Source organism: Hypanus sabinus, unplaced genomic scaffold (assembly GCF_030144855.1).
Source record: "Hypanus sabinus isolate sHypSab1 unplaced genomic scaffold, sHypSab1.hap1 scaffold_217, whole genome shotgun sequence".
NCBI classification, from domain to species: Eukaryota; Metazoa; Chordata; class Chondrichthyes; order Myliobatiformes; family Dasyatidae; genus Hypanus; species Hypanus sabinus.
Genome location: NW_026780277.1, coordinates 604,022 through 628,803, shown reverse-complemented (window position 1 = coordinate 628,803; position 24,782 = coordinate 604,022). Strand labels below are relative to the sequence as shown.

Below are 24,782 nucleotides of genomic sequence, written 5' to 3'. Positions count from 1 at the left end.
GAAGACATTCTTTTTTTCCGCCCAGTGCTGCGTGATTATGTCTAGAGCAGACGTTCTGGATGCAGGGGACAATAAAATAATGGGGAAGTGTCTGGATAGCCCTTGGTTAACAAAGTTAGCGAGGGATACGGGCTGTATTATGGGTCTTGGGATAGGCATAGTTCGCTATAGTCGACGTGGGTCAGAATCTATGCAATATTGATTACCGCTGTAAACTACAAGAAGGTGGCTCTGTCACAGCGCTGACCGCAGCGAATCTCCACTGCCAGTGTAAAGGTATTTGTGATTGCTCCACCTTTACCTGAGTTAGACTGCAGCCGATTGAGCCCTGAGTGTCAAAGCAGCTGTAAACCGGAACGATTGAATGAAATCAACTGAGCGATCAGATGCCGGGATTGTTGATGACGTCACGCTGTCAAGGGCGCTCCTGCACGGAAACGTAGTGAGTGTTATTTTATTCCGTCAATTCAATAGCGAGACCCATTGTACTAAAACACATAAATCCCAGATGCATATCTTGACCCAATGGCGGGTGCCGGATGCGGAGAAGTAGTTGATAATGAACGTTCGACCTTTAGGAACATGTGCTTTGCTTTCCCTGTACTTTTTAACCAATATTGAAAACAAAGTCCAAGGAAATTTAACACCCGCCGCATTTCCTGTCTAAACTGAGCCTGGTCGCTGTATAAATGCAGGTGTTGGTGCAGGACCTCAGGTACATCAGCATGTAGCCGGCTTCAGTGGCGACGTAGGCAGAGTCGGTGTAATCGCCGTCGTAATGCGCGGTTCCTGTGAGTCGGGTGGTCAGAAAGCTCACAGTGACCGGCAGCCACAACAGAATGAAACTGCTGGATACACTAAAGAGCAAAATGATGGATTTCCGGCGGCTTTCCATCTCCGGATCCTTCTGTGTTTGACTGTTGTGACCCCGCAGTCCGCGACGCACTTTACTGGCTAATAATATGCGCCTCACTGTTAGACAGTTAAACAGGGTTATCAGAACAAAAGGCATTATTGCCATTAAAATACTCTGCAGAAAGGAGAATGTGATTCCCACAGGAGACGTCTTGAACCATGAGCTCGGCTGACAGCCCCACTGATTACCGTTAACTACATACACAGGTTTATACTGAAATAGATACGGGACGCTCTGTAAATGCAACAGGACCAGCGCGGTTATAATTCCGGCAACAGCTGTTCTCACTGTGCAATATTTCGCTTTAAGCTTCTGACAACAGATCGCCACAAACCGATCGACAGTGAACAGGACAGTGAACCAGACGGAGGTTAGCAGGCTGGTTGAATTGAAGTACAGGACGACCTTACAAGCGGATGTGTAGGCCAGGAAGGATGTTGGAAACTGGTACATGACGATATGATAGCCGATTACACAGAATATCATCAGTAGGAGATCTGTCATTGCCATGGCAACCATGTAGTGGGATATACATTTGGAAAGGCCGCAATTCCCTCGGAAGAGGACCACCATTGTCAGTAGGTTCGCTAGGGAAAGAGATACAAAATGTGAGTTACAAACAGGGCGAGGAGAAGTGTTTGAGAAGACCAATGTGAAAATACTATTCCGACAGTGATCGGTAAAGTTACTGGCGAAATATGTTCCAAGCGAGAATATTTTAAAATTATTTCAAGAGGCCGAAATCTTCTCATTCAGTGAACTAAAATGGTTTGCAGCCGAACTACGCATTTGCTCCTGGTTAAGTTGCTGATGACAAGCTCTCGATTTCACCTTGGCGATGTAACCGAGAGGGACAGCACCTCTGCTCATTCGCCATCACAACCCAGAAACACAGAGATCACCATCTTCCCCCATGCGTCCCTTGCGCCCTGCAACCCCTAGCCGTGGGATCGTCATTTCAATGGGTCTTACCCTCGAAACCCCATTCAGGAACCAGCTGTCGGGAATGAGAGCCGGGACAGAGCTGAACCCAGCAGCTGTAGGAGAGTCTGCTGATGTGAACTCGACAGATTCCACTCGACGTAACTCTCACAATTATTGAGCCAGTAGTGCCCCGGACTAAGTGGGGTCGTGCTGCTCTCGGTCACCAGGCCCAGGGTCAAACCGATGCACTCGCTCCCTGCGTTTAATCAATGAAAGAGCACGGGGCCGGTTGAACAGAAACGGAGTTCACTGACTTGTCCAGTGTCGCTTGTACACAAACTAACTAAAATTCAATAGTTTCAGACATGTCGATCAATAAATAAGCTCCTCCTCTGGGATACATCTGCCCTTTTGATCGCATTCGTTATCATCTTGCAGGAGCAATAGGGAGAAATTATTTCAAATCCCCAGCTGGACATACTTGTGATAGCTACATTTAATATAATTCCCAACTAGTACGGGTAAGACATATTATCAAAGGTTTGATCGAAAAGCCTAAAGTGGCGGGGCGCGGGAGAGTGAGGGGGGGGGGCGAGGGAGAGAAAGAGAGAGACGAAGGTAAGCAGAATTTATCCTGAAACTCCACTCTCTGTCCAATTATGAAAGACTGGAAGGTGCTATGTTTAGCGGCCGTTGGTACGATCCACAATGATCCCGCAATTCGTACTCTTCTTCAAAAATAAGTTATATCACAGATTTAATTCAATCTGCAACACTGCGTGGTTGCCGATTTACAGCAGCCAGCGGGGAGGATTGATTTCTCTGAATTTGAGCAGCATCGTCAGGGGTGACCTTTGGAGAGGGGAGGGGACGGCAGTGAACGTGAGAGGATCCACCGGAGAAGATCATCTCTGCAGCAGTAGTCTGCCGTGTCTCCGCGCTGGGTAGGTTTCACCGGGACAAGACACCCAGTGAAATGACTGTTAATCGAAGAGCGTCCCAAGCATTTCAGACAGAGAGTAATTTCAATGTGTCGTCTTACCCGGAACACCGAAGACAGCGAGAATAGGGTAAAATGCAATCCTTACATCCCGGATTGTTTGTAGAGCCATTTTTCGGATATTGTACAAAACGTACCGCACTCCTTGCAGTAAGGACCATTCGCCTGCGCTCTGAGCTTGCTGCCCTTTATATATTAATCTACGCCTCGATAAAAATAAAACAACAGGCACAAAGGTTGCACAATGACTCAAGTTAGTTACAGTCAGTGAACAAACAAGGCGCCGTTTCTAATTCTGTGTTCTCTCGGCACCACACCGTCTAGCAAATTAGACAATCAGGAAGTTCTTAAAGCTGTTCCAGGCATTCTGCATTGAAATGCCAGTCGCCTAGTTCTATTGATGCCTTGATATTCATTTTATTTAATATTAATTGTATGCTATCTCGGTCCATATCTCTTAAAGCAAATGTTTGCTCAGTGCGAGCTCACGATTTATCCTGAACACAACCCCACGTTATATGAGCATCACAGCGGGCTTGCACAGTCTGCATTATTTGCCCAATAAATGTGTGGAACATACCTATTTCATCAGCTTATTCCAACTTTGCTCATTTTTCCTTTTTTTAATTTATTTTTTATTGAATTTCATCATTGAACTGACATTTCCATAAGATGTATTTCAGACATTGTACAAATATATCATATAATCACATATGTTACAAAACTCCACATAGTATTTATCTGAGGTAAACACTTATAGAAAACAGTCGAAAGAAACTAAAACAAGCAAATTGAAAAATAAAATATGTACACGTAGAGAGGGATTTTTTCTAATAACATATTCATTGATATGTGAGAATAAAATCAGGCCTGTGAGGCATTGTGTAGTTAACCCATTTTACCCAGTATGAATCAAATGATTAAAATATGCTGTTATCTTCTCCATTTTGAAAATGCCCATTGTAATTTCCATCCATGAATCTAAATGTGGGTTCTCCTGTGATAACCATTTCCTAGTAAGTGTCTTTTTAACAGCCACCAAGAGTATATTCATTAAATATTCATCAATTGTATACCATTCTTGAGGTAGATACACAAAATTTATGGTCTTACTCCCTAAGGGTATTTCACATTTAAAGATCTCTTGTAGGGCATTGTGTATCCCCCTCCAATAGTCTTTGATAGCAGGACAGTCCCAAAAATATGATAATGATTTGCATTTTGATTTCTCCAGCGAACAGGGAGTTTACTGTCATAATGGGATTTCTAAGAGGGTGTAATAACATATCTTATCAAGTTATTTCCATCCGAACTGCCTCCATTTCTGTGAACTCTTCCATTGATACCTCCATACTATTGTCTATTGTTGCTCAGATATAATTATCTCTCCTTCAATCTCCCATTCTGTTTCAATGTATGAAGCCGAACGTGTTTTAAGATTTGACAAACCATTATACATGCTTGAAATTATTCTACTGCCGTTATCTGAATTACATGCTTTTCTAAATAGCTCTATCAAGCATGTACTTGCCTGGGTACATTTTTTCGCGTCCTATTAACATATTGTCGCATATGTAAATACCGTTAAAAATCCTGTTTTTCTAATCTTGTTTATCTCAACTAATCCATTAGATTGAGGGGGAAAATGGACTAAATGTTGTATGAACAAAGCCCCATTCACATGCAAGATGTTTCATGCATTCACTACTGAATTGTGGACCACTGTCTGTGAAAACTTCATCAAGGACACCATGTCTTGAAAAAAACTGATTTCATGCATGTAATTACATTTTCTCTCATCTTAGATTTCTCTTTAAGCATTTCAAAACTGAAGAATGTTCCTTCTTTCATTATGTTGCAAGGAACTGTTATTCCTTTAGCTGCCCATCCTTAAACCTAGCACCCAGAAAAAGAAAAAGAAATCAGAGTCCATCTTGCCATATCTTCCTTAATTTGTTTTATATAAAGGCTGATAATCACATTCTCATAATTTTACCAAATCTTTTGGCACAATGATGCCCAAATATGTGAAAGATTCTGTTTGCCATGCCCGGGGTATCAACTTTCGATTTCCCTTCGTGGGCTATAGTTATATGAAAGTAATTGGGTTTTATCTATGTTGATCTTGCACCCTGATATTTTACCATATTGTTCAAAAGATTGCATCAATTTAGGTAAAGGGTATGTTGGTTGCCCTAGATAGATCAAAATGTCATCAGTGTAACAAGCCAAATTATGCTCTGTACCTTTAATATTAATTCCTCTGATATCTTCATTGTGTCTGATGTATTGAGCTAATGGTTCCAGACACAGTGCGAAGAGTAGTGGTAACCATGCACAACCCTGTTTCGTGCCCCCTTCTAGAGAAAGACTATTTGATAAATATCCATTGATTTTAATCCATGCCATAGTTATGTCTTCGGCAGGACAGTAGCATCTGGTGAGCTGTTATTTGCACGACTACTTGGGACAATCCACGACGACAAAAAATAAATACTAAAAACAATAACGTACAAAATACAGGACTGCACTTGATCTAGCTCAAAGGTGATCAGCTGACTGCAGCTGACATTAAGGTAGAAGTGATGCAAAGTGGGCGCGATTTTAAATCAACTTCAGCAGCGAAGTCATGCTACGAGAAGAATAAACACCAGAGAGACTGCAACAGATGGTTGAGATTAGGAACACTTATCTAACCCAGTATTACAATTGCAAACCAAGTGTGCGAAGAGCTGTTCAGGCAACAAGAGTTCCCTTTTACCAAAATTGCCGTTTCGGATGTAGGTATTTTGTTTTCTCTTTGAGACTGTGTATATTGTGGGTGTTTCTGACTGATCTCCTGAAAGTCCTGTTGCAGCAAAGACTTTGATTCTGTTCATGGGTTCGATACATCGTGAATAGTTGGGATGGCCAGTTACATAAAGCGGCAGACTGCATAGTGGAAGGAAAACCATCATTTCACTACTTAGGGCAGAAGGCTTGGTGGGCGAGAGGCGAATTTTTCATGGTATGTTTAAAAGAAAAGCTGTGGCAAACGCGAGATTCTGATCATTTTAATGAGGTCCTATCAAGCAAATAGGTATCCATATGGAAGCCTGAATAGTTTATTTTACTATTCTGAAAGCGTCGTCTTTGAGACCGGCGTGATACTGGTTACAGTAAGATGACCGGGTTCGGTGTTCATTATTACAGCATGTCAAAGAACAAGAGGCAGCAGAGATGTTCAGTGGGAAACCCGAATAATCTTCATTGTTGATAGAGACGTAGCTGTAATGCAGAATATGTGTGATTTTCTAATCAGACAATGGGAATAGTAAACACAAAAGAGTCTGCAGAACTATTTGCTGGAAAAACCCAAATCGTCGGGCGCCATCGATGGAGAGGAATTTCTTGACGCGAAACGTCGAATGTGTAATTCTCTGCATAGATACTGCCCTTCCTCCTAATTCGTCCAGTATTGTTATGGATTTTTCCCAGGGCTGAAAAGGCTAACATGAGAGTGCACAGGTTCAAGGTGCTGAGAAGTGGGCACAGAGGAGATATCAAGGGTAAGTTATTTTTTTTACGCAGAGAGTGGTGAGAGCATGGAAAGGGCCTGGAGATGGTGGAGGAGGCGGATATGATAGGGTCTTTAAAGGGACACTTGGATAGGGACATGGATCTTATATAAATAGAAGGCTGTGTTTAACACTGGATAATTTCTAAAGGAAGTAGAGGTTCGGCACACAATTCTTTGCCTGGGTTATCACAGAGTCATGGTATACACCAGCTTTAGATTCAAGTGCAATGGACCCGGGATCAAGCAGCACATGTTTATAAGATGTTGAGCTACTATTTATTTTCTAAGCTCAGATTTTTGCTTCTGGAGTTCCTTTGTTATTGCTGGAAATGTTTTCAGTACACTGGTGTTCACACAATTCACAAGAGTAATCTCAGGAATGAGAAGGTTTATGTACGGGAAGCATCTGATGACTCTGGGCCTGAACTCTAAGGGGTTCAGAAGTATAGAGGTGGATGGGATCTTATTTAAACCCACAGAATGCTGAACAGCCTGGAGTCAGGGAACATGGGGAGGATGTTTCCATCAGCCGGAGAGTCTGTTATCTGAGAGGACAACCTCAAAATGAAGAAGATTCCCTTTAAAACAGAGATGAGAGAAACGTCGTCAGCAAAAGAGTGGTCGGCCTGTGGAGTTTGTTTGCAACAGATGGTGGTTGAAGCTGTCATTTGGTATAAAAATGGTAATATATTATTGATCGATAGAGTAGGAATCATGTTTTGTTAGCCAGAACAACTATACGATTAATTCAATACAGCACGAGGCATGGCTGAAAGCAGCCTTTACAATTTTAGATTCATCATTTCAAAATGGCTACAGTTTTAACCTTTGTCACAATGTAACTTAGAGCGTGTGTTGCTGACTTTGGTATTTCCTTTTTCAGTTACTGTTGTTGAGCCACTTCCTCCGTTTCCACGGTAACAAACCACGAGAACTGCAAGAAGTGTTGCACAATTTCATCGTTCTGTGTTCACTTCCTCTTTGTGTAGAGTCAGTAACCCCTGGAGCAACTTCAACGGAATGATAGTGGGAGGAAAGGATTCTGTAAGCATTAGCAGTGTGGAGTGAACATAGAAGTATAGAAAACCTGCAAGCCCTTGGCTAACCTTGCTGTCCGAAACATGTACTTACTTCAAAAATTTCCCAGGGTTAGCCATAGTCCGCTATTTTTCTAAGATCCATGTATATATCCAAGAGCCTCTTAAAGGACCCGACTCTGTCCGCCTCCACCACCGTCGCCAGCAGCCCCTTCCACGTACACACCACTGCCTGCGTAAAAGAAAAAAAAACGTACCCCTGACATTGCCTTGGTACCTACTTCCGAGCACCTTAAAGCTGTGCCCTCTCGTGTTGGTCATTTCAGCCGTGAGAAAACGCCCCTGCCTACTCGCACGATCATTGCCTCTCATCATCTTATACACCTCTATCAGGTCACGTCTAATTCCTCCATCTCTCCGAGGAGAAATGGACAAGTTCACTCAACCTATTCTCAGAAGGCTTGCTCTCCAATCCAGGCAACATTCTTATATATCCCCTCTGCCCCCTTTCTATAGTTTGCACATCGTTCGGTTAGCGAGGTGACCAGAACTGAGCATAATACTCCATGATGGGTCTTACCCGGGTCATATATAGCTGTACCATTGCCACTCAGCTCTTAAACTCAGTCCCACGGTTAATAAAGGCCAATGCACCGTAAGCCTTCCGTACCACTCAGCCAACCTACGCAGCAACTTTGAGTGGCTTATGGACTCGGACCCCAGGATCACTGTGATGCTCCACACTTTCAATAGTCTGACCATTAATACTATATTCTACCATCATATTTGACCTAGCAAAATGAACTACCTAACACTTATCTGGGCTGAACTGCATCTGCCACTTCTCAGCCCAGCTTTGCATCCTATCGATGTCCCGCTGTAACCACTGACAGTTCCTCCACACTATCCACAATACCTCCAACCTAGGTGTCATTAGCAAATTTACTAACCTATCCCTCCGCTTCCTCATCCAGGCCATTTCTAAAAATTGCTAAGTGAAGGGGTCCCAGAACAGAAGCACTAATCGTCGACTTGTATGCGGAATACGACCCATCTGCAACCACTGTTTGCCTTCTGTGGATAAGCCAATTCTGGATACACAATGCAAGGTCTCCTTGGATCCCATGCCTCCTTACTTTCTCAATAACCCTTGCATGGGGTATCTTATCAAATGCCTTGCTAAAATCCATACACACTACATATACTGCTCTACTTTCATCAATATGTTTAGTCACATCCTTAAACACTTCAATAGGGCTCGTAGGTCATGATCTTACTTTGACTATTCCTAATCATATTACGCTTCCACAAATGTTCATAAATCAGGATCTCGCAGGATCTTCCCCATCAATTTCCCAAACAGTGAAGTAAATATCGTTGGTGTATAATTTCCTGGGCTCTCTCAATTCACTTTCTTGAATAAGGGAACAACATCCGCGAAACTCCAATCAGTTAATATTTGTCCAGTAAAGATGAACAAAACCTGCTCTTACAGGTAATTTAAAGTAGAAACGAGAGAATTCTGGAAACTTACAGCAGATCTGCAGCATCTTGGATAGCCCCAGATCCGAAACTGTGTCTTCACCATTTCCCCTTTCACAGATGTGGCCTGATCTACTGCGTTCCCATCATTTTCCATTTTAAAATTTTACATTGAGTTTCTGCAACCCTGAGGGAAATGTCACAGCCAACTGTGCTGTGCAAGATCCCACACAGCAAGAAGATAGTGATCAAATGTCCACAGTTTAGCTGCTGGAGACAAGCTGAAGTGTATCCGCATCCTCTCACAGTCTACAGACCGGTGAACCATCCTGAGCAACAGCGCAGGCAGAAGACCCTTAGGTTAGGTTCCCGTCCCACCTCAGTCTGTGAATCGGAAATGGCAGGAACACAACGTCAAATAGCCGGCAACAAGTCGTCTGTGTGTGGCTGATAATCAGACATACGGGAACAGACAGAGGCCGGCAGACGTGTGCAGAGCGAAGGGATCGAAGAAATGAGGATAGGACACAAACATGTGGCTGAGATTGAAGAGCTGCCGTCATCTTGTTGATGGTTTAAGGGACAGAATGGCCACCTCCTCCTGTTTCTCACTTGATGTTTCACTGTTCCTGTCCAGTGAGGCTCCGGAGGAATGTAAATAGAAACTAGTGTTTATAAACATAGAAGTGTTTTCAATGAAACCTGCATAATTCCTGTTGGAGTGGGAATTCTGTATCGGACCGGGATGGGAATTGATCCCGTAACTCTAAGAACCGGGTGGTGGAGTGATCGGGACATGGAAGATGCAGAGGGAAAAATTGAAAATTGTAGCTGGTGTAAATACGAAATAAGGTGTAAAATGCGGCAGGTAGGTCGGGCAGCGTGTAAAACCGGTTCAGATGGGAGACCCTCCTCCCGTCACATGATCCTGTTTCTCACTCCCATTTCATACGCCAATCTGCAGCACGTGAGGGTTCCGCCGTCGAAGCTCTGCCCCCGCTCTCTCAGTCCCCGGATGGGCAGTGGTTTTCTTTCCATTCTCTGTTGAAGCGGATCATCGGCTGGGAGCCGGAGGACAGATCTCGTCTGGGGAACAATTTGATCAAGTTCTCATCGGTCAGTATTGAGGCCGGTCACTCAGGGTGAACGCGACCGACAATTTCCCATCGCTGAGCACTGAGGCCGATCCCGGTGTGGGGGGCGGGGGGGGAGGGGGGAGATGTTGGGCAGTGAGTCTCGTTCTACTTCCTGGACACAAACCGCAGGGGTCCGTCCGGGTTGTAGGTCCTTCACACTGAAACGCCTGAGAGGAGCCGCCGCTCAGCCCCTGGTGTTCTGGTCCCAGGAGCGGGGTGAGGTGGTGATGCCGAGATTGAACCCATCCATTGAGATGTACCTGGGGAACTTTACTTCCAAAAACTGGCCAGTTATCGGCTCCAAGCTCCAGATGGATCGAAGCCTGGGGTCGATAATTGCTTTACATATTCCCATCACACAGAAAGCGGCCATTCGGCCAGCATTGATCGTATGGAGTGTATTACACCAGGGTCAGAATGAGCTGATAACCAACAAACATTTTAGCGTGTTGCTGGTATTTTACAATCAGTTACCATCTGTGCATAATATAAAGAGGAGGGATAAAGCTACAGTTGCAGGAAATTTAAAGTAAGAAGACGAAAATACTGGAAAAGCCGATCGACAGCATCTTGGACAGTTGTAGTTCAGATGTTGGATCTTCCACCATTTCGCCTTTCACGGATGTAACCTGATGTACGGAGTTCCCATATTTTTCTACTTTATAATTTCACATTTTCTTCCTGCTACACTGAGCGGAAGCATGGCAGACAGGTGTGCTGGGCAAGATCCCACACAGCAATGCCATTGTGATCAAACCTGCTCAGTTTAGTTGTTGGAAACAAGCTGAAGTGTATCTGCATCTTCTCACAATCTACAGACCGGTGAACCAGCCTGAGACCCGACCCCGGCAAAGGGTCCTTAGGTTCCAGTTCAACATCAGTTTGTGAATCGGAAATGGCAGGAACACCACGGCAAATCGCCGGCACCAAAACGTCTTTGGATGGGTCATAATATTGGGTTAGTGACTCTGAGGGTATGGAACTGGCAGTATGGAAGCTTCATTCCAGGTTGGCAATTCTACATCTGGATTGGAATTTTCTCAGTCTGCCGTGAAGCTGAAGCCCCGGTCGGCTGGACATTGATTGTGGGGAAATTGTCATCTGCACCACTCAGTGGGACATCATATCTGACAAGTATTCTGGAAACTTTTGAAAAGCTAACTGAAGAGAGATAAAATAGAGCAGTGATGTTATGTACCCGTGGGTATCTTATACCAGTCACGTGAACATGATGTAATTGAAACTATGCTGGAGATGAGGTAATGGTCTTGTGATGGGGGAGTGATTTCATTTTCCCCCCAGTGAGAGGTCATGTGATAGTTTTCCCCCCCCCCAACCGGGTATTCAAGGAGAACCCCATCCTGTGACGTGGGCAGTTCGTGGTTGAATATGGTAGTGACTCCACACTTCCGTTTATTCGGATGTTATGACGCAGATTCATTTAAAAGTGGAGTTTTACTTTCTGCCTTAAGTCAAAGGTTATTGCCGTCAGTTTTGCCATAATACTGCCAGTCCAGTCATTGGAGAGTGAAGTTAATGATCGAGGAAAGTTGATTTCGACGGTCAAGCAGGTTCGACCTTGTTTGATTCTCATTCAGAAGGAATTTGTCAGCTATGCCCATGATAACTCCTGTTCTGTCGGTAGAATAGAGGGTTGGGTAAAGTTTCGCCAAAGAAAGGTCAGTGCCTTTAAGCCGTTTCATTTTCTTCATCATGAATCCTTCGAACAAATCATACTTTGTCTGGGAACAGCAGTAACACGACGTGAAAGAGAATTTAAATGGTTTCAAGAAGTGTCTCCTAAGCGACTGGGTAAAATTTTGGATTTTCGTATTACTACTTATGAGAACTGTTTTTGCTTTACCGTTTTAAGGACTGTTTTCGGATTCTCGCTTTAAGAACTGTTCGAGCTGCCACATCGCAGCTGACTTCCGGTTGTTAGTCGTTTGTTTACTTTTTGTTTTTTTTTAGCAGTGTTTAAGAAATGTTTTATTTGTTATAAAAACCCTGTTTCAATCATATATTCATTGTTGCTGGATTGTAACATATTCATCTGACCTTTGGAAAAGTCTGTAACAAGATCCGGCATGGCAGCTCACCTGGAAGGATAGGTCACGTGGGATTCTCGTGGAGCTGGTGAGCTGGATTCACACCGGGTTCAATGACAGAAAGCAGAGGGTGATGACTGAAGATGCATTTAACGAATGGATGTCCGTGACGAGTGGGAAGTGCATGTCAGTGTCGAGGCCTCGTTAATTAGATATTCATGACATTGATTTGTATATGATTGTACATGGCATGGTTAGAAAGTTTGATATTAAATTCAGGAGTCTGCTTCATATTGCAACAGGTTACAATGACTTTTCCCAACTTGCTGTTTCGGATGTATGGCGGGTCTACATTGTGCTTAACAAGGTACCATTAACCTATCTGATAATAGCCAGGTGATATGACCAAAGAAATCTTGACCGAGTTTAGATGATAATAATGGTCTTAAAGTTCTGCCGGAGATAGCATAGTGGTTCAGAACAAGATGCCATGATGCTATGTGTGAGATTGCATTGTTCAGGATGTCAGAGTGATTCTATATAGACTCAAACCATGCATTGCCACTGGTGTCAATGCCAGGGGATGAAAAACTGAAAGGAGATGGTGAGAATCAGCTGTGACTGAGAAATCTGTATAATTCAGTGACGAGAGGAATGGATGTCCCATTAATCGGCAGAAATGTTTCAACCCACACTGCTGTAACGGCTGTCCATTACTCACCATAGCGCCACCAGTGGTAGGAGGGCCAAAGCAGTGGGCGCTGTCTGCTCAACCTGCCTTGCCATTGCATTGACACATCACTCCCGGTCGAGGACACAAGATTGGCTCCGAAAAGGGAATTGTGTGCAATATAGCACGTAGGTACCCCGGAAGTCCCGGCACGTTGTACAATAGATGGAGAGAGCGGAAATCGATGGGCTCAGCTGGATCAGGCCCTGTCAAGGCTTCAGTGGACAGGCCCAAGATGTTTGGAAGTGTTTGCCTCAGTTTAAAAACAAAACAGTGTTCTCCTGTAAACCCCAATTAATGTTTGACCCTCCTGTTATTTGTTTTGTTACAGAGAAACAAAAGCTGATCACACCTGTCCTCACAATGGGTCAATGCGCCGGCAGGCGAGGACTTCCAGTGTCGTCAACATCGGGAAAGGACACGGGTATGTTGGCGAATTATTTTAATTTATAAATACTCTGCTGATTCTGCGGCTGTATTTAATTCAATATTGGGAATTCTTGACCAATTTGTTTCTTCAATTTTAATATTCAAATCACTTCCCCATTTTTGTCTTGACTTATGGACTCCTTGCTTAATTACCTGTCTTTGAATCAAATTATACATGCAAGATATAAATTATTTGATATTTCCTTTTTGAATTAAAATTTCTATTTCATTAGATTTCGGCAATAACATTGTTTGACCTAATTTTTCTCTTAAATAAGCCTTTAATTGAAAGTAACAAAATAAAGTGTTGTTTGATATTTTATATTTATTCTTTAATTGATCAAATGACATTAATATTGCAGTTACTTGGAAATCGGATACACATTTAAGTATAGATTCTTGGAAGAAAGAAATCTATGGTTGTATTCCATTAGAAAAAAATACTTATAATTTAAGAGATAAATATGAAACATTTTTGAAAATTTGGAGCCCTTATTTACAAAAGACAGGATTAAATATATAGATGCTCTGAAGATGAAACAATTGGTTATTAGGGGAAAGAAATAAATATACATATTAAAGTTATTACGAATTCCATGGAGCATGTGGAGATCTTCCAACAACCAGGCATTCATTCATTCTTTCTTTCTTTCTTTCTTTCTTTCTTTCTTTCTTTCTTTCTTTCTTTCTTTCTTTCTTTCTTTCTTTCTTTCTTTCTTTCTTTCTTTTTCTTTCTTTCTTTCTTTCTTTCTTTCTTTCTTTCTTTCTTTCTTTCTTTCTTTTTTTTCTTTTTTTTCTATAGGGCAGTTAGGGGGGAGGGGTTAAGGGGAGGGGGTATGGGTTATATACATTGTTTTTTCATACTTTGTAACCATTTAAAATGCAATAAAAAAAGTTTAAAAAAAAAATAAATATTGAGAATTCACAAAGTGTTTGTGAAAACTGATCAGAGAGATAAGAGAGAGAGTTAACATTTCTGGGGGAAATACAGTCAAACGTAGAAGGTGTACAATTACCGTCTGCTGCTGCTCCTCTAACAGATCGTGATGCACATTAAAATAGCGAGTTACTCTAGATGACATGGCATTCTGCAGATGCTGAAAGTTTTGGGCAATAAAAAGACACAAAAAATATTGGCAGAACTCAGCAGGTCAGGCAGCATCCATGGAGAGTAATAAAGATTTGACATTTCGGATGAGGACCACAATGAATGGAAGGTAACGTGGCAATATCTAGAATTTCTGATCCCTCATTTCCAGTCCGATGAAGGGCCTTGGCCCGAAATGTTGATTGCTTATTCTCCTCCACAGATGCTGCCTGACATGCTGAGTACCTAAAGCATTTTATGAGATTCTCCAGAGATTTACTGAGGAAGGGATTGACCAGGCAGGCAGACAGTAACCCAGAGCAAAGCCATGGTGATGGGCAGCACCAGGGGAGTGATAACGCTGGGTTACTATATTCTTAGGAATAAGTAGAGTCCTTTCCAAACAGAGAGGGATATTCCTGGGGACACGAAAGAGCAGCCTTCAACAGATGAAACTATACCCGCTCCTACAACACCGGCGCCACCGATCCCCCGGCCAAAGCCCGTTCCACCCCACCTCTCCCCCCCCCCCCACATCCCCATCCCCATATACATATATTTCGGACTGTGTTTGGTGATCTTTAGGTTCCAACGATAAAGTTACTGTCCAGTATGAGGTCCGTAATTTCTTTAATGCTCCTCATGTTCCTTCACAGGTCCGGGCTCAGTGATCACCGAGCTCCTGGCAAGCTGGGATGATTTCCAGCTGCTGCAGTTGACAGACTTCTACCGGGACAGGCTGGAGCAGGCGATGGAAGGACGGGTTCACGGAGTGAGCCTGGCGTTAAAGGCTGAGAAACAGTTCAGCGGAGAGGAACATCGGGTGAGTGGGAGGGAGAATGGGTTTGAATTTTCCCACATCACAGGACTGATGGCTGTTGGAACTGACTCAACGGATATGAAATTAGATAAAAGAACAACTGGGAAATAAATACTCCACATGCAATCCGGATCATGTGAATCTGAACCAGATATGGAAAGAGTTGAAAAGAACCCACGGACTGGTGGGGAGCTGCTCGATGTTCAGAGTGAGTAACAGCATTAATTGCAAATATGACAGGAAGTTTCAATCTGTGAAAAATGTACAGAGTGACGGCAGGATGTCAGTGAGAACCGGGACATCATCAGTGAATGTCACAGGAGCCTGGGTGTGTTCAGTTCTGGGTGGAGATAATTCTGTTACAATCTGTGACTCCATGCAGTGTGAATCGGGGAACATTGCCATGTTGTAACGTGTAATCACTGAGAAAACCTCTACTGGAAAAGGGAAGTGAAAGGTGTCAGATGTCACCCAGTAATCCGCTGTCATGTTGGACACTGGCGGACTGAGGAGATGAATCACATCATAAGTTCTGCAACTTCGCTGAGGCTGTTCATTCTGTTATATAAAATAAAATCATCCAGTTTTATTTCTTCCTCTGTGATCGTTATTTTATGGTGTCTGTTTTACACCGTCAAATCCAGTGAGGGATTATTTATGGAATTGGAGCCACGTCAATGAAGCGGTCACAGACCAGCCAGGATCTCATTGACTGGTGGACCAGGTTCACAGTGAATGTCCCTCCCTGTGCTCTGCACTCAGAATGTACAGTCCATGTCCAGACTGGTTCAGCACCCGTCCGGGTGACTGCTCAGTCTGATCCCGTTACACAGCACATCATTTACTTCTCATTCTCTGTGTGAATCTGTCAGTCGCCAATATGTTCACTGTTACTCTTCACAGAAAATTTCTGATCTCGCTGATAAGGGAGAGCGGGCGGACAGTTCTAAACTCCTCCTGAGCCTGGTGATGGAGAAAGGCTCCCGTGCCCAGAGGGTGATGTGGGAAACCTTTGTGAAAATGTGGAATGATGTTCCAATGTTGGACAAAATACTGAACGAAATACAGATATATGGTGAGAAAATATCAGAGATTAATTCAAATTTGGATTGAATATAGCACACTTTAAAATTTTACACATCATTCCCTCAATGTGTTTAAATTCAAACAGGTTGTGATCACTCCCATCGATCAAACACCGCTCAAGGTTTAATCAAGGTTCTCAGTGAGCTGAAAGGTAAGTGAACGTGCATTGAACATTGAAGATTATAACACAGGAATAGGTCATTAGTCATATAATATTGTGCCGAACCAGCTGAGAGGTAAATCTACATAGCCGAACTCTAATCTCTCCTTCCTGCACCATGTCCATACTCCTTCATCTTCCTTACATCCATGTGTATATCCAAACGTCTCTAAAAAGCTTCTAATAATTTGTCTCTATCACCTTACCGGGCAGTGCGGTCCATGCAGCCACGGCTCTCTGATGAATAAAAAAGCTCTCCCTCACATCCTGCTTCATTCTACAGCATCTCACCTTCAATACATTCCCTCTGGTAAAAGACATTTCAACCGCGACAAACTGGTGATCGCTGTCCACTCTATCTCTGCCTCTCATAATGTTCTCAACCTGTGTCAGAGCTCCCCTCGGTCTCCGACGATCCAGAGCAAACAATCTAACTTCATCCAGCCTCTCATCATAGCACATGCCCTCTGATCCAGGCAGCATCCCGGTAAACCTCTTCTGCTCCCTCTCTAAAGCCTCAACATCCCTCCGGTAGTGGGGCGGTATGCAATAGCCCAGAGCAGAGTTCATTAAGTTGAAACTTGACCTCTGTTTCCACCAACGGTTGTAATTTGCGTACGGCGGTTAGGTTGTTGAGCCACAGGGATCTGACCAGGTAAATATGGGCACTGTGACAGAGAACACAGTGAGACACATGGAAGCATGTTTCTTAGAGCAAATGTTTTCAAATGTCATTTTGAGGAAAGAGGCAGAGAGCTGGCGAGTTTGAGGAAATTGTTCACACCGCTCCAGGGCCTACAAGAGTCTACGTGGAGAAAGGGAGAGGGGGATATGGAAAATGGAATTAAAAACTTATATTTCTTCACACAAGATGCCAAAATCTTCTCTTGACAGCCACGGCCCTCTCCTGAACAGACTCTTTCTTAACCGTTTTCTAAACTTCCCCCAGCAGATTATCTTTTCTTAGAGTTCCAGTCACAGAATAGTAACAATCGCAACACTTTAATTAGAAAATCAGGTGACATCCCAACTGGTCTGTTCAACCACAGAGCAGAATGTGAACACATTGTGTTCACATCTACACCCCCTAGTGCAAACACTGCTACGGTGTTAGAGAGGGTGAGATTGGGGGACATATTCCTCAGCTCAGTCCACAGAAGCTGGAATTCCTGTCTGCTGGTGTTGTGCGCTGGACACTGTGGAAGGGTGAGAGATGGGAATTAGGACAGAGAAACCAAGGGTTATGGGATCGCAGCAAGGAAGGTGAAAATGACTGAAAATATCTCTAAATAATATTGCAATTAGTTAAACTGCGACCGTCTGGATGGAAAGCTCACTACATCTACACTACACTACTGTGAAAACGGAGCCCGGGGCAGTTCCTGGGCTCAAGACATTGTGAGGCTTCATCACTGCAGACTGAGTTAGATCACTCAACTGCACATTTAACAGAGGAGAGAGCTTAGGAAACACAAACATCACAAAACTTATTAATATTGCATCAGCCCATGTTTTACCTGATTATTCAAAGCTCTCAACAGAAATATAAGGAACCTCGGCCAGAACCCTTGTTCTGTCTCTCTCAATTACAAGAACAAATTCCAAAGATGATAATTTAAATATGGGACCAGAGTGAGATGAATCAGGATGTTTACAAACTACTCACCTCTGTTAATGCTGTTCCAGTCCACATCATATCAATGAAACCCCTCAGTTTCTCTGCACCATGGGTTTGGTAAATCGCTACAACCTTTTCGTTTACTATTCCTCATGTTGTTTGCTGAGGGAACAAACACGACAGTGAAATTCCTACAGCCATTTCTGTACATGAAACAGAATCTCTCCATGATTATTGAAGAACACCATTTCTACCACTGTCATATTCTCTAAAGAAAATATATCTACAATTAATGTTTTCCTACGCTTCCAATTACAGCCGAAAACTTTGAATGGAGACCCCACACACCCCTGACAGGGTTCAGACACACTGCGAGACGGCACACAACCTCTGACAGGGTTCTGACACAGTTTGAGACCCCACACACCCCAGAAACGGTCCTGACACACTGTGAGACCCCACACATCTCTGACATGGTCCTGACACACTGTGAGACCCCACGCACCCCAGACACGGTCATGACACACTGTGGTAAGGTTACATTATGAGACCTCACAGTTCGCTGGCATGGTCCAGAAACTCTGTGAGACCCCATATATCGCGAGCAGGGTCCTGACACACTTTGAGACCACACTCATCGCTGGCAGGTCCTGACACACAGCCAGACACCAGACAACCCTGACAGGTTCTGGGCATACTGTGGGACCACACACACCCCTGACAGGGTCCTGACACATTGTGAATCCCCACCCACTAATGACATGGTCCTGACATACTGTGAGACCACACACCCCTGACAGGGTTCGGACACATTGTGAATCCCCACCCACTAATGACAGGGTCCTGACACACTGTGAGACCCCACAAACACCTGGCAGGGTCCTGACACACAGTGAGACCACACGGACACCCAGCAAGTTGCTGATACATAGAGAGACCCACGCACTACTGACAGGATCCTGTCACGCTGTGAGACCCCACACACCCCTGACAGGGTTCCGACACAGACACCCCACACACCCCTCGCAGATTCCTGACACACTGGGAGACCCCACACAGACCTGACAGGTTCCAGGTACACTAGGAGACCCCCACATACCGCTGAAAGCATCCTGATACACTGAATCCCCACACACACCTGACTGGTTCCTGACACACTGTCAGACAGCTCATACCCCTGACAGGGTCCGGACACACTGTGAATCCCCACCCACTAATGACAGGGTCCTGACATACTGTGGGACCCCACACACCTCAGACAGTGTCCCAACACACCATGAGACACCACTCACCACTGACAGGGTTCTGACACATTGTGAAGCCTCTAACACCCCTGACAGGGTCCAGTCACGCCTTTAGACACCACAGAACCTTGGCAAGGTCCTGATGCACTGTGAGTCTCCACACAGCTCTAACAGGTTCCCAGTACTCTGTGAGACCCTACAGATCCCTGACACACTGAGATCAGATCTTATCAGGGAGATTATTGTAATGATCCCTTATGAGGCAGCTAGGGACTGCATAATAGAATAGGAAACGCAATATAATGTAGCAGAAGTGAGAGGAAAGCTAGTTGATTTGGAAGCTTCTAAAATCTAACAATAGGTAACAAAAAGAAGCATAAAGAAGGGATGAAGACAAAAGAAATAAGTTATAGTCTATCACACAGAAAATGATGGAGAAACTCAGCACATCTATGGAGAAAGTAGAGTAAACGTTTCGGGCTGAGAACATTCGATGGGACTGGAGATAAAACGCTGAGGAGTCGATTTGAAAGCTGGCGGGCGGGGTGGGAGGGGAGAGAGAAATGCCAGGCGATAGGTGAAATTTGGAGGAGGAGGGATGAGCAAAGAGCGAGGAAGTTGGTTAGTAAAAGAGACAGAAGGCATGGAAGAAAGGAAAATAGTGGGTGGAGAGAGCAAAAGAGGGAGGCGTAGTTGATCTCGGTATGGTCTGTTGTCTCTCGATGAAACCAGTGCCGAGCGTCTGCACTGTGTCCGCCAGAACAAGCCTGATCTCCCAGTGGCCACCCATTTTATTTCCACTTCCCATTCCCATTCCGATACGTCAGTCCATGACATCCTGCACCGTCAGGATAATGCCACACTCGGGTTGGAGGAACAACACCTTTTGAGCAGCGTCCAACCTGATGGCATGAATATCAATTTCTTAAGATTCCAGAAAGGCTTCCTCTCCCCCTTCACCGTTCCCCATGCCCTCGTACGTCTCACATGTTATCCCCTCGCCTGTCCATCGCCTCCCTCTGGTGACCCTCCCCACCTTTTTCTTGCTTCCATGGCCTCCTGTCCCTATCAAGAATCAACTTCATACACTTTGCTTCATCCCCTCCCCTCCAAGTTTCACCTGTCACCTGTCACTTCTCTCTCCCTCCGCCCCCTCCCCCTCCACCTTCCGAATCTACTCCTCAGCTTTTTGTCTCCAGTCCTGCCGAAGGATCTCGAAAGAAAACGTCAGCTGTTCCACAGCTGCTGTCTGGCCTGCTGAGTCCCTCCAACATTTTGTGTGTGTTGCTTGGATTTCCAGCATCTGCAGATTTTCTCTTGTTTGTGGAATTACAGGCCAGTTTGCCTAACCTAAGTGATTGAAGCGTTGGAGTCTATCCTCCTCATATTTTACACCACCACCCAGCTTTGTGTCATCTGCAAATTAGCCAATGTTTCTTTTAATCCCTTCATCTAAATCAGTAATGTATATTGTAAATAGCTGCGGTCCCAGCACCAACCCTTGTGGTACCCGACGAGTCACTGTCTGCCATTTTGAAAAGTACCCATTAATCCCTGCTCTTTGTTTCCTGACTGCCAATCAATTTTCTATCCATGTAAATACCCTACCCCCAATACCATGTGTTTTAATTTGCCCACTAATCTCCTATATGGAACCTTATCAAAGGCTTTCTATAAGTCCAGGTACACTACATCCACTGGCTCTTTCTTGTCCATTTTCATAGTTAGATCCTCAAAAAATTTCAGAAGATCAGTCAAGCATGATATCCCCTTCGTAAATACATGCTGACTCGGATCCTGTTACTGCTATCCACATGTACCGTTATTTCATCTTTTATAATTGACTCCAGCATCTTCCCTACCACTGATGTCTGGCTAACTGGTCTATCATTCCCTGTTTTTTCTCTCCCCTCTTTGTTAAAAAGCGGGATAACTTTAGCTATCCTCCAATTCTCAGGAACCGATCCTGAATCTATAGAACATTGGAAAATAATTACCAATGCGTCCACGATTTCTAGAGCCACCTCCTTAAGTACCCTGGGATGCAGATCATAAGGCCCTGGGGATTTATCAGCCTTCAGTCCCATCAGACTACCCAACACCTTTTTCTGCATAATGTGAATTTCCTTCAGTCCCTCCATTATCCTATGTCCTCTGGCCACTATTATATTTGGGAGATTGTCTGTGTCTTCCCTAGTGAGGACAGATCCACAGTATCTGTTCAACTCGTCTGACATTTGCTCACTCTTCATAGTAAATTCACCTGTTTCTGCCTTCAAGGGCCCAACTTTAGTTTTAACTAATTTTTTCCTCTTCACATACCTAAAGAAGCTTTTACTATCCTCCTTTATAGTCTCCGCATATTGCTTTTTTTAGTAATCTTTTATTGTTCTTTAAATGTTCCCAGTGCTCTGGCTTCCCGCTCATCTTTGCTATGTTATACTTCTTCTCTCTTATATTTTATACTCTCCTTGACTTCCCTTGTTAGCCACGGTGAGAATCACTGATCCTGCAGCTCCCTCTCAAATTGTAGATTAAAACTTAACATATTATTGTCACAACCTCCTAATGGCTCCTTTACCTAGAGTTCCCTTATCAAATCCGGTTCATTACACAACACTACATCCAGAATTGCCTTCTCCCTGGTAGGCTCCAGCACAAGCTGCTCTGAGAATCCATCTAGAGGCCCTCCACCAACTCCCTTTCTTGGGGTCCAGTACCAATCTGATTTTCCCATTGAAATCCCCCATTACAACTGTAGTATTACCTTTGCAACATGCTAATTTTAGATCTTTATTCAACTTGCACCCTATATCCAGGCTACTATTTGGGGGTCGGTAGATAACTCCCATTAGGGTCTTTTTGCCCTTACAATTTGAAATCCCCCATTACAACTGTAGTATTACCTTTGCAACATGCTAATTTTAGATCTTTATTCAACTTGCACCCTATATCCAGGCTACTATTTGGGGGTCGGTAGATAACTCCCATTAGGGTCTTTTTGCCCTTACAATTTCTCAGTTCTACCCATACTGACTCTGCATCTCCTGATTCTATGTCACTCCTTGCAAGGGACTGTATTTCATTCCTCACCAGCAGAGCCACCCCACCCCGTCTGCCCACCTGTCTGTCCTTCTGATAGGATGTATATCCTTGAATATTCATTTCCCTGCCCTGGTCCTCTTGCAGCCATGTCTCTGTTATTCCTACAACATCATACTTACCAACTTCCAACTGAAATTCAAGCTTATCTATATATAATACTTTTAATCCATTACTCCCCTTCTTGTCACATTGGTCCTATTGCACTTGGCCATACTCTCCGATCCCCTCCTGAGCTTTCTGCCCCGTAAATTCTGATGTCTTTCTTAACTTTTCTTATTCACTCTTTCCCTTTAACTCCATCCTTATATTTCCAGTTCGTCTCCTCCCCACACTTATTAGTTTAAGCACACGCGTGTTGCAGTGGCAAACCTGCCTGCCAGAATGCTGGTCCCCTGACTGCTAAGGTGCAACCCGTCCCTTTTGTACAATTCATCCTTACCCCGAAACTGATCCCAGTGGTCTAAGAATCTAAAACCCACAGCTCTGCCAGTCGTCTGTCTCTTTGGCTTTGCTTCAGTGCCAATTTTTGACTCGCAGACCCGTCCACCTCTCAGACTGGCAGTGTCTTCTGTCCCAAGCTTCCAAGAGGGTGAACATGATTTCAAGAGGCACATCCCCCGGGGTCTCCTGTACTTCAAGCTTCCATCTCTTCCTCATCGTCGCCCCCGTTCTCTCCTCTGTTATCTTCGGATGTAACGATTTCACTGTAGGTCCTGTCCAGAAAACTCACGTTTTTCCTGGATGAACCTGAGGTCATCCAGTTTCCTCTCCAGTGCCCTAACACGGTCTTTCAGGATCTGAACCTGGACACGCTTTTCACAGTTGTAGCAGCCGGAAACACCATCAGTGTCCCTGACCACCCACATCAGGCAAGCATCACACTGAACCAATTTACCTGTCATCTCTTCACCACCTCTCACCCTCACCAACTGTGGCGTAGTCTCCTCCCTCAGCTTCCTCACCAAAGACTCGCCCTTTCCTCAACAAGGCTGCTCCCCGAGTCAAAGCCGCAAAGCTCAACTCCTTTACTGGCCGCTCCACTTGAGCTACCCCTCTATTTATTTGTCTGAGTTTTTCAAACTGCTTGGTCACCTGAGCTCGATTGCTCAATCAGCTGCTTTCTGCTGATTCTGAGCTATTCAAATCTTGAATTGTCTAATTAACTGCTTTCTGTTAAGATATTCAAATCGTAATTGACTTGATTGCACAGTCAAACTGCCAAAATCTCTCAAGCCAAAGACTCGCAGTTCCCTCACAAGGCTCTACCCTCGACAAGGCCGCTCCATGAGTCGAAGCCCCAAAGCTCCAGACCTCTACTGGCAGCTTTGCACTGGCCGCTCCACTTGAGCTACCCATCTATTTATTGGTATCAGTCTTTCAAAACCGCTTGGTCACTTGACCTTGGTTGCCCAATCAGCTGCTTCTGCTGGGATCCTTTACTGACCGCATTTGTTGATGATACAAAAATTGGCGAAGGGGCAGATAGTGCTGAGGAAGCAATGCGATTGCAGCAAAACTTCGACGAATTGGAAGAGTGTCGCAAATGGATTACAATGTTGGGGAATGAATGGTAATGCATTTTGGCAAGAGAAACAATAGGGTGGACTATTATCTAAATGAGGAAAATGCTTAAACATCACAGTGTAATGAGACTTCATGCTGGCTGCTACCAAAATTCCTCGGTCTCTGCTCTCTTTAACTCCCGACCTGTAAACAACATGGTTTTCAAACGTGTATTTAAAGCCATAGACCAGTGGTCTCTCCCGTTTCCACAGACGTTGGCTGACCTGTACTCACATCTACATTCGCGTCCTTCGACAGCTGTGATGCAGAGGGCAGGCCAACATGCTGCATAACTGTGGCCAATTGGACAACGGGTAGTCAAAACTGCCCAAACGTATCACCGGCACTCCCATCCCACCTCTCATCAGGGACGTTTTTGCAGAACGGCTCTGGAAAAGGGCCAGCAGCGTTAGGAAGGATCCCCCCTATCCTGCCTATGGGCTGTTTGCCCCGCCCCATGAGGGAGGAAGCTACATATCATCCACAGCAGGACCACCAGACTCAAAATCAGTTACTTTCCTCAAGCAGTAAGACAGATCAACACATCCACAACTAACAACCGCACCCCACCACCAGAACGATTGAAAAAAATACATGAGTTTTCCATTGCATACACTATCTGAGTTTGAGCTTCATCAGAGCCAGAATAACAATTATTTCCTTCTCGTTTACACGTGTATATTCAATCTTGGATCTGTTGAGCATTTACAACACAGACTCTTTAAGAGACCCGGTACTGCAGATCTGCCGTCTCGAACCATTTTCTGGACGAACCCAGTGAGCTGAGCAGCATCTGTGATGATGGAAGTGGGGGGTGGGTGGATTGTCTGTGGTTTGT

At 44.3% G+C, this 24,782-nt stretch overlaps 2 protein-coding genes across 2 annotated transcripts in view; one reads left to right on the top strand and one right to left on the bottom strand.

Moving 5' to 3' along the window:
• Nucleotides 1-9,954: 9,954 nt before the first annotated feature.
• Nucleotides 9,955-24,782, top strand: part of LOC132387748 (NACHT, LRR and PYD domains-containing protein 3-like) — a 376,589-nt gene continuing 361,761 nt past the window's right edge. Inside the window, exons 1-5 of the mRNA XM_059960111.1 lie at nucleotides 9,955-10,034; nucleotides 13,164-13,256; nucleotides 15,005-15,171; nucleotides 16,072-16,243; nucleotides 16,340-16,405. Of these exons, the coding sequence (XP_059816094.1) occupies nucleotides 13,196-13,256; nucleotides 15,005-15,171; nucleotides 16,072-16,243; nucleotides 16,340-16,405 (466 nt within the window). The 5' untranslated portion in view covers nucleotides 9,955-10,034; nucleotides 13,164-13,195. The remainder of the gene's footprint in view (nucleotides 10,035-13,163; nucleotides 13,257-15,004; nucleotides 15,172-16,071; nucleotides 16,244-16,339; nucleotides 16,406-24,782) is intronic.
• The window catches only part of LOC132387749 (zinc finger protein 229-like), a 35,209-nt gene continuing 28,326 nt past the window's right edge, over nucleotides 17,900-24,782 (bottom strand). The window contains exon 2 of the transcript XR_009510006.1: nucleotides 17,900-18,194. The gene's annotated coding sequence lies outside the window, so the exon portion shown is untranslated. The remainder of the gene's footprint in view (nucleotides 18,195-24,782) is intronic.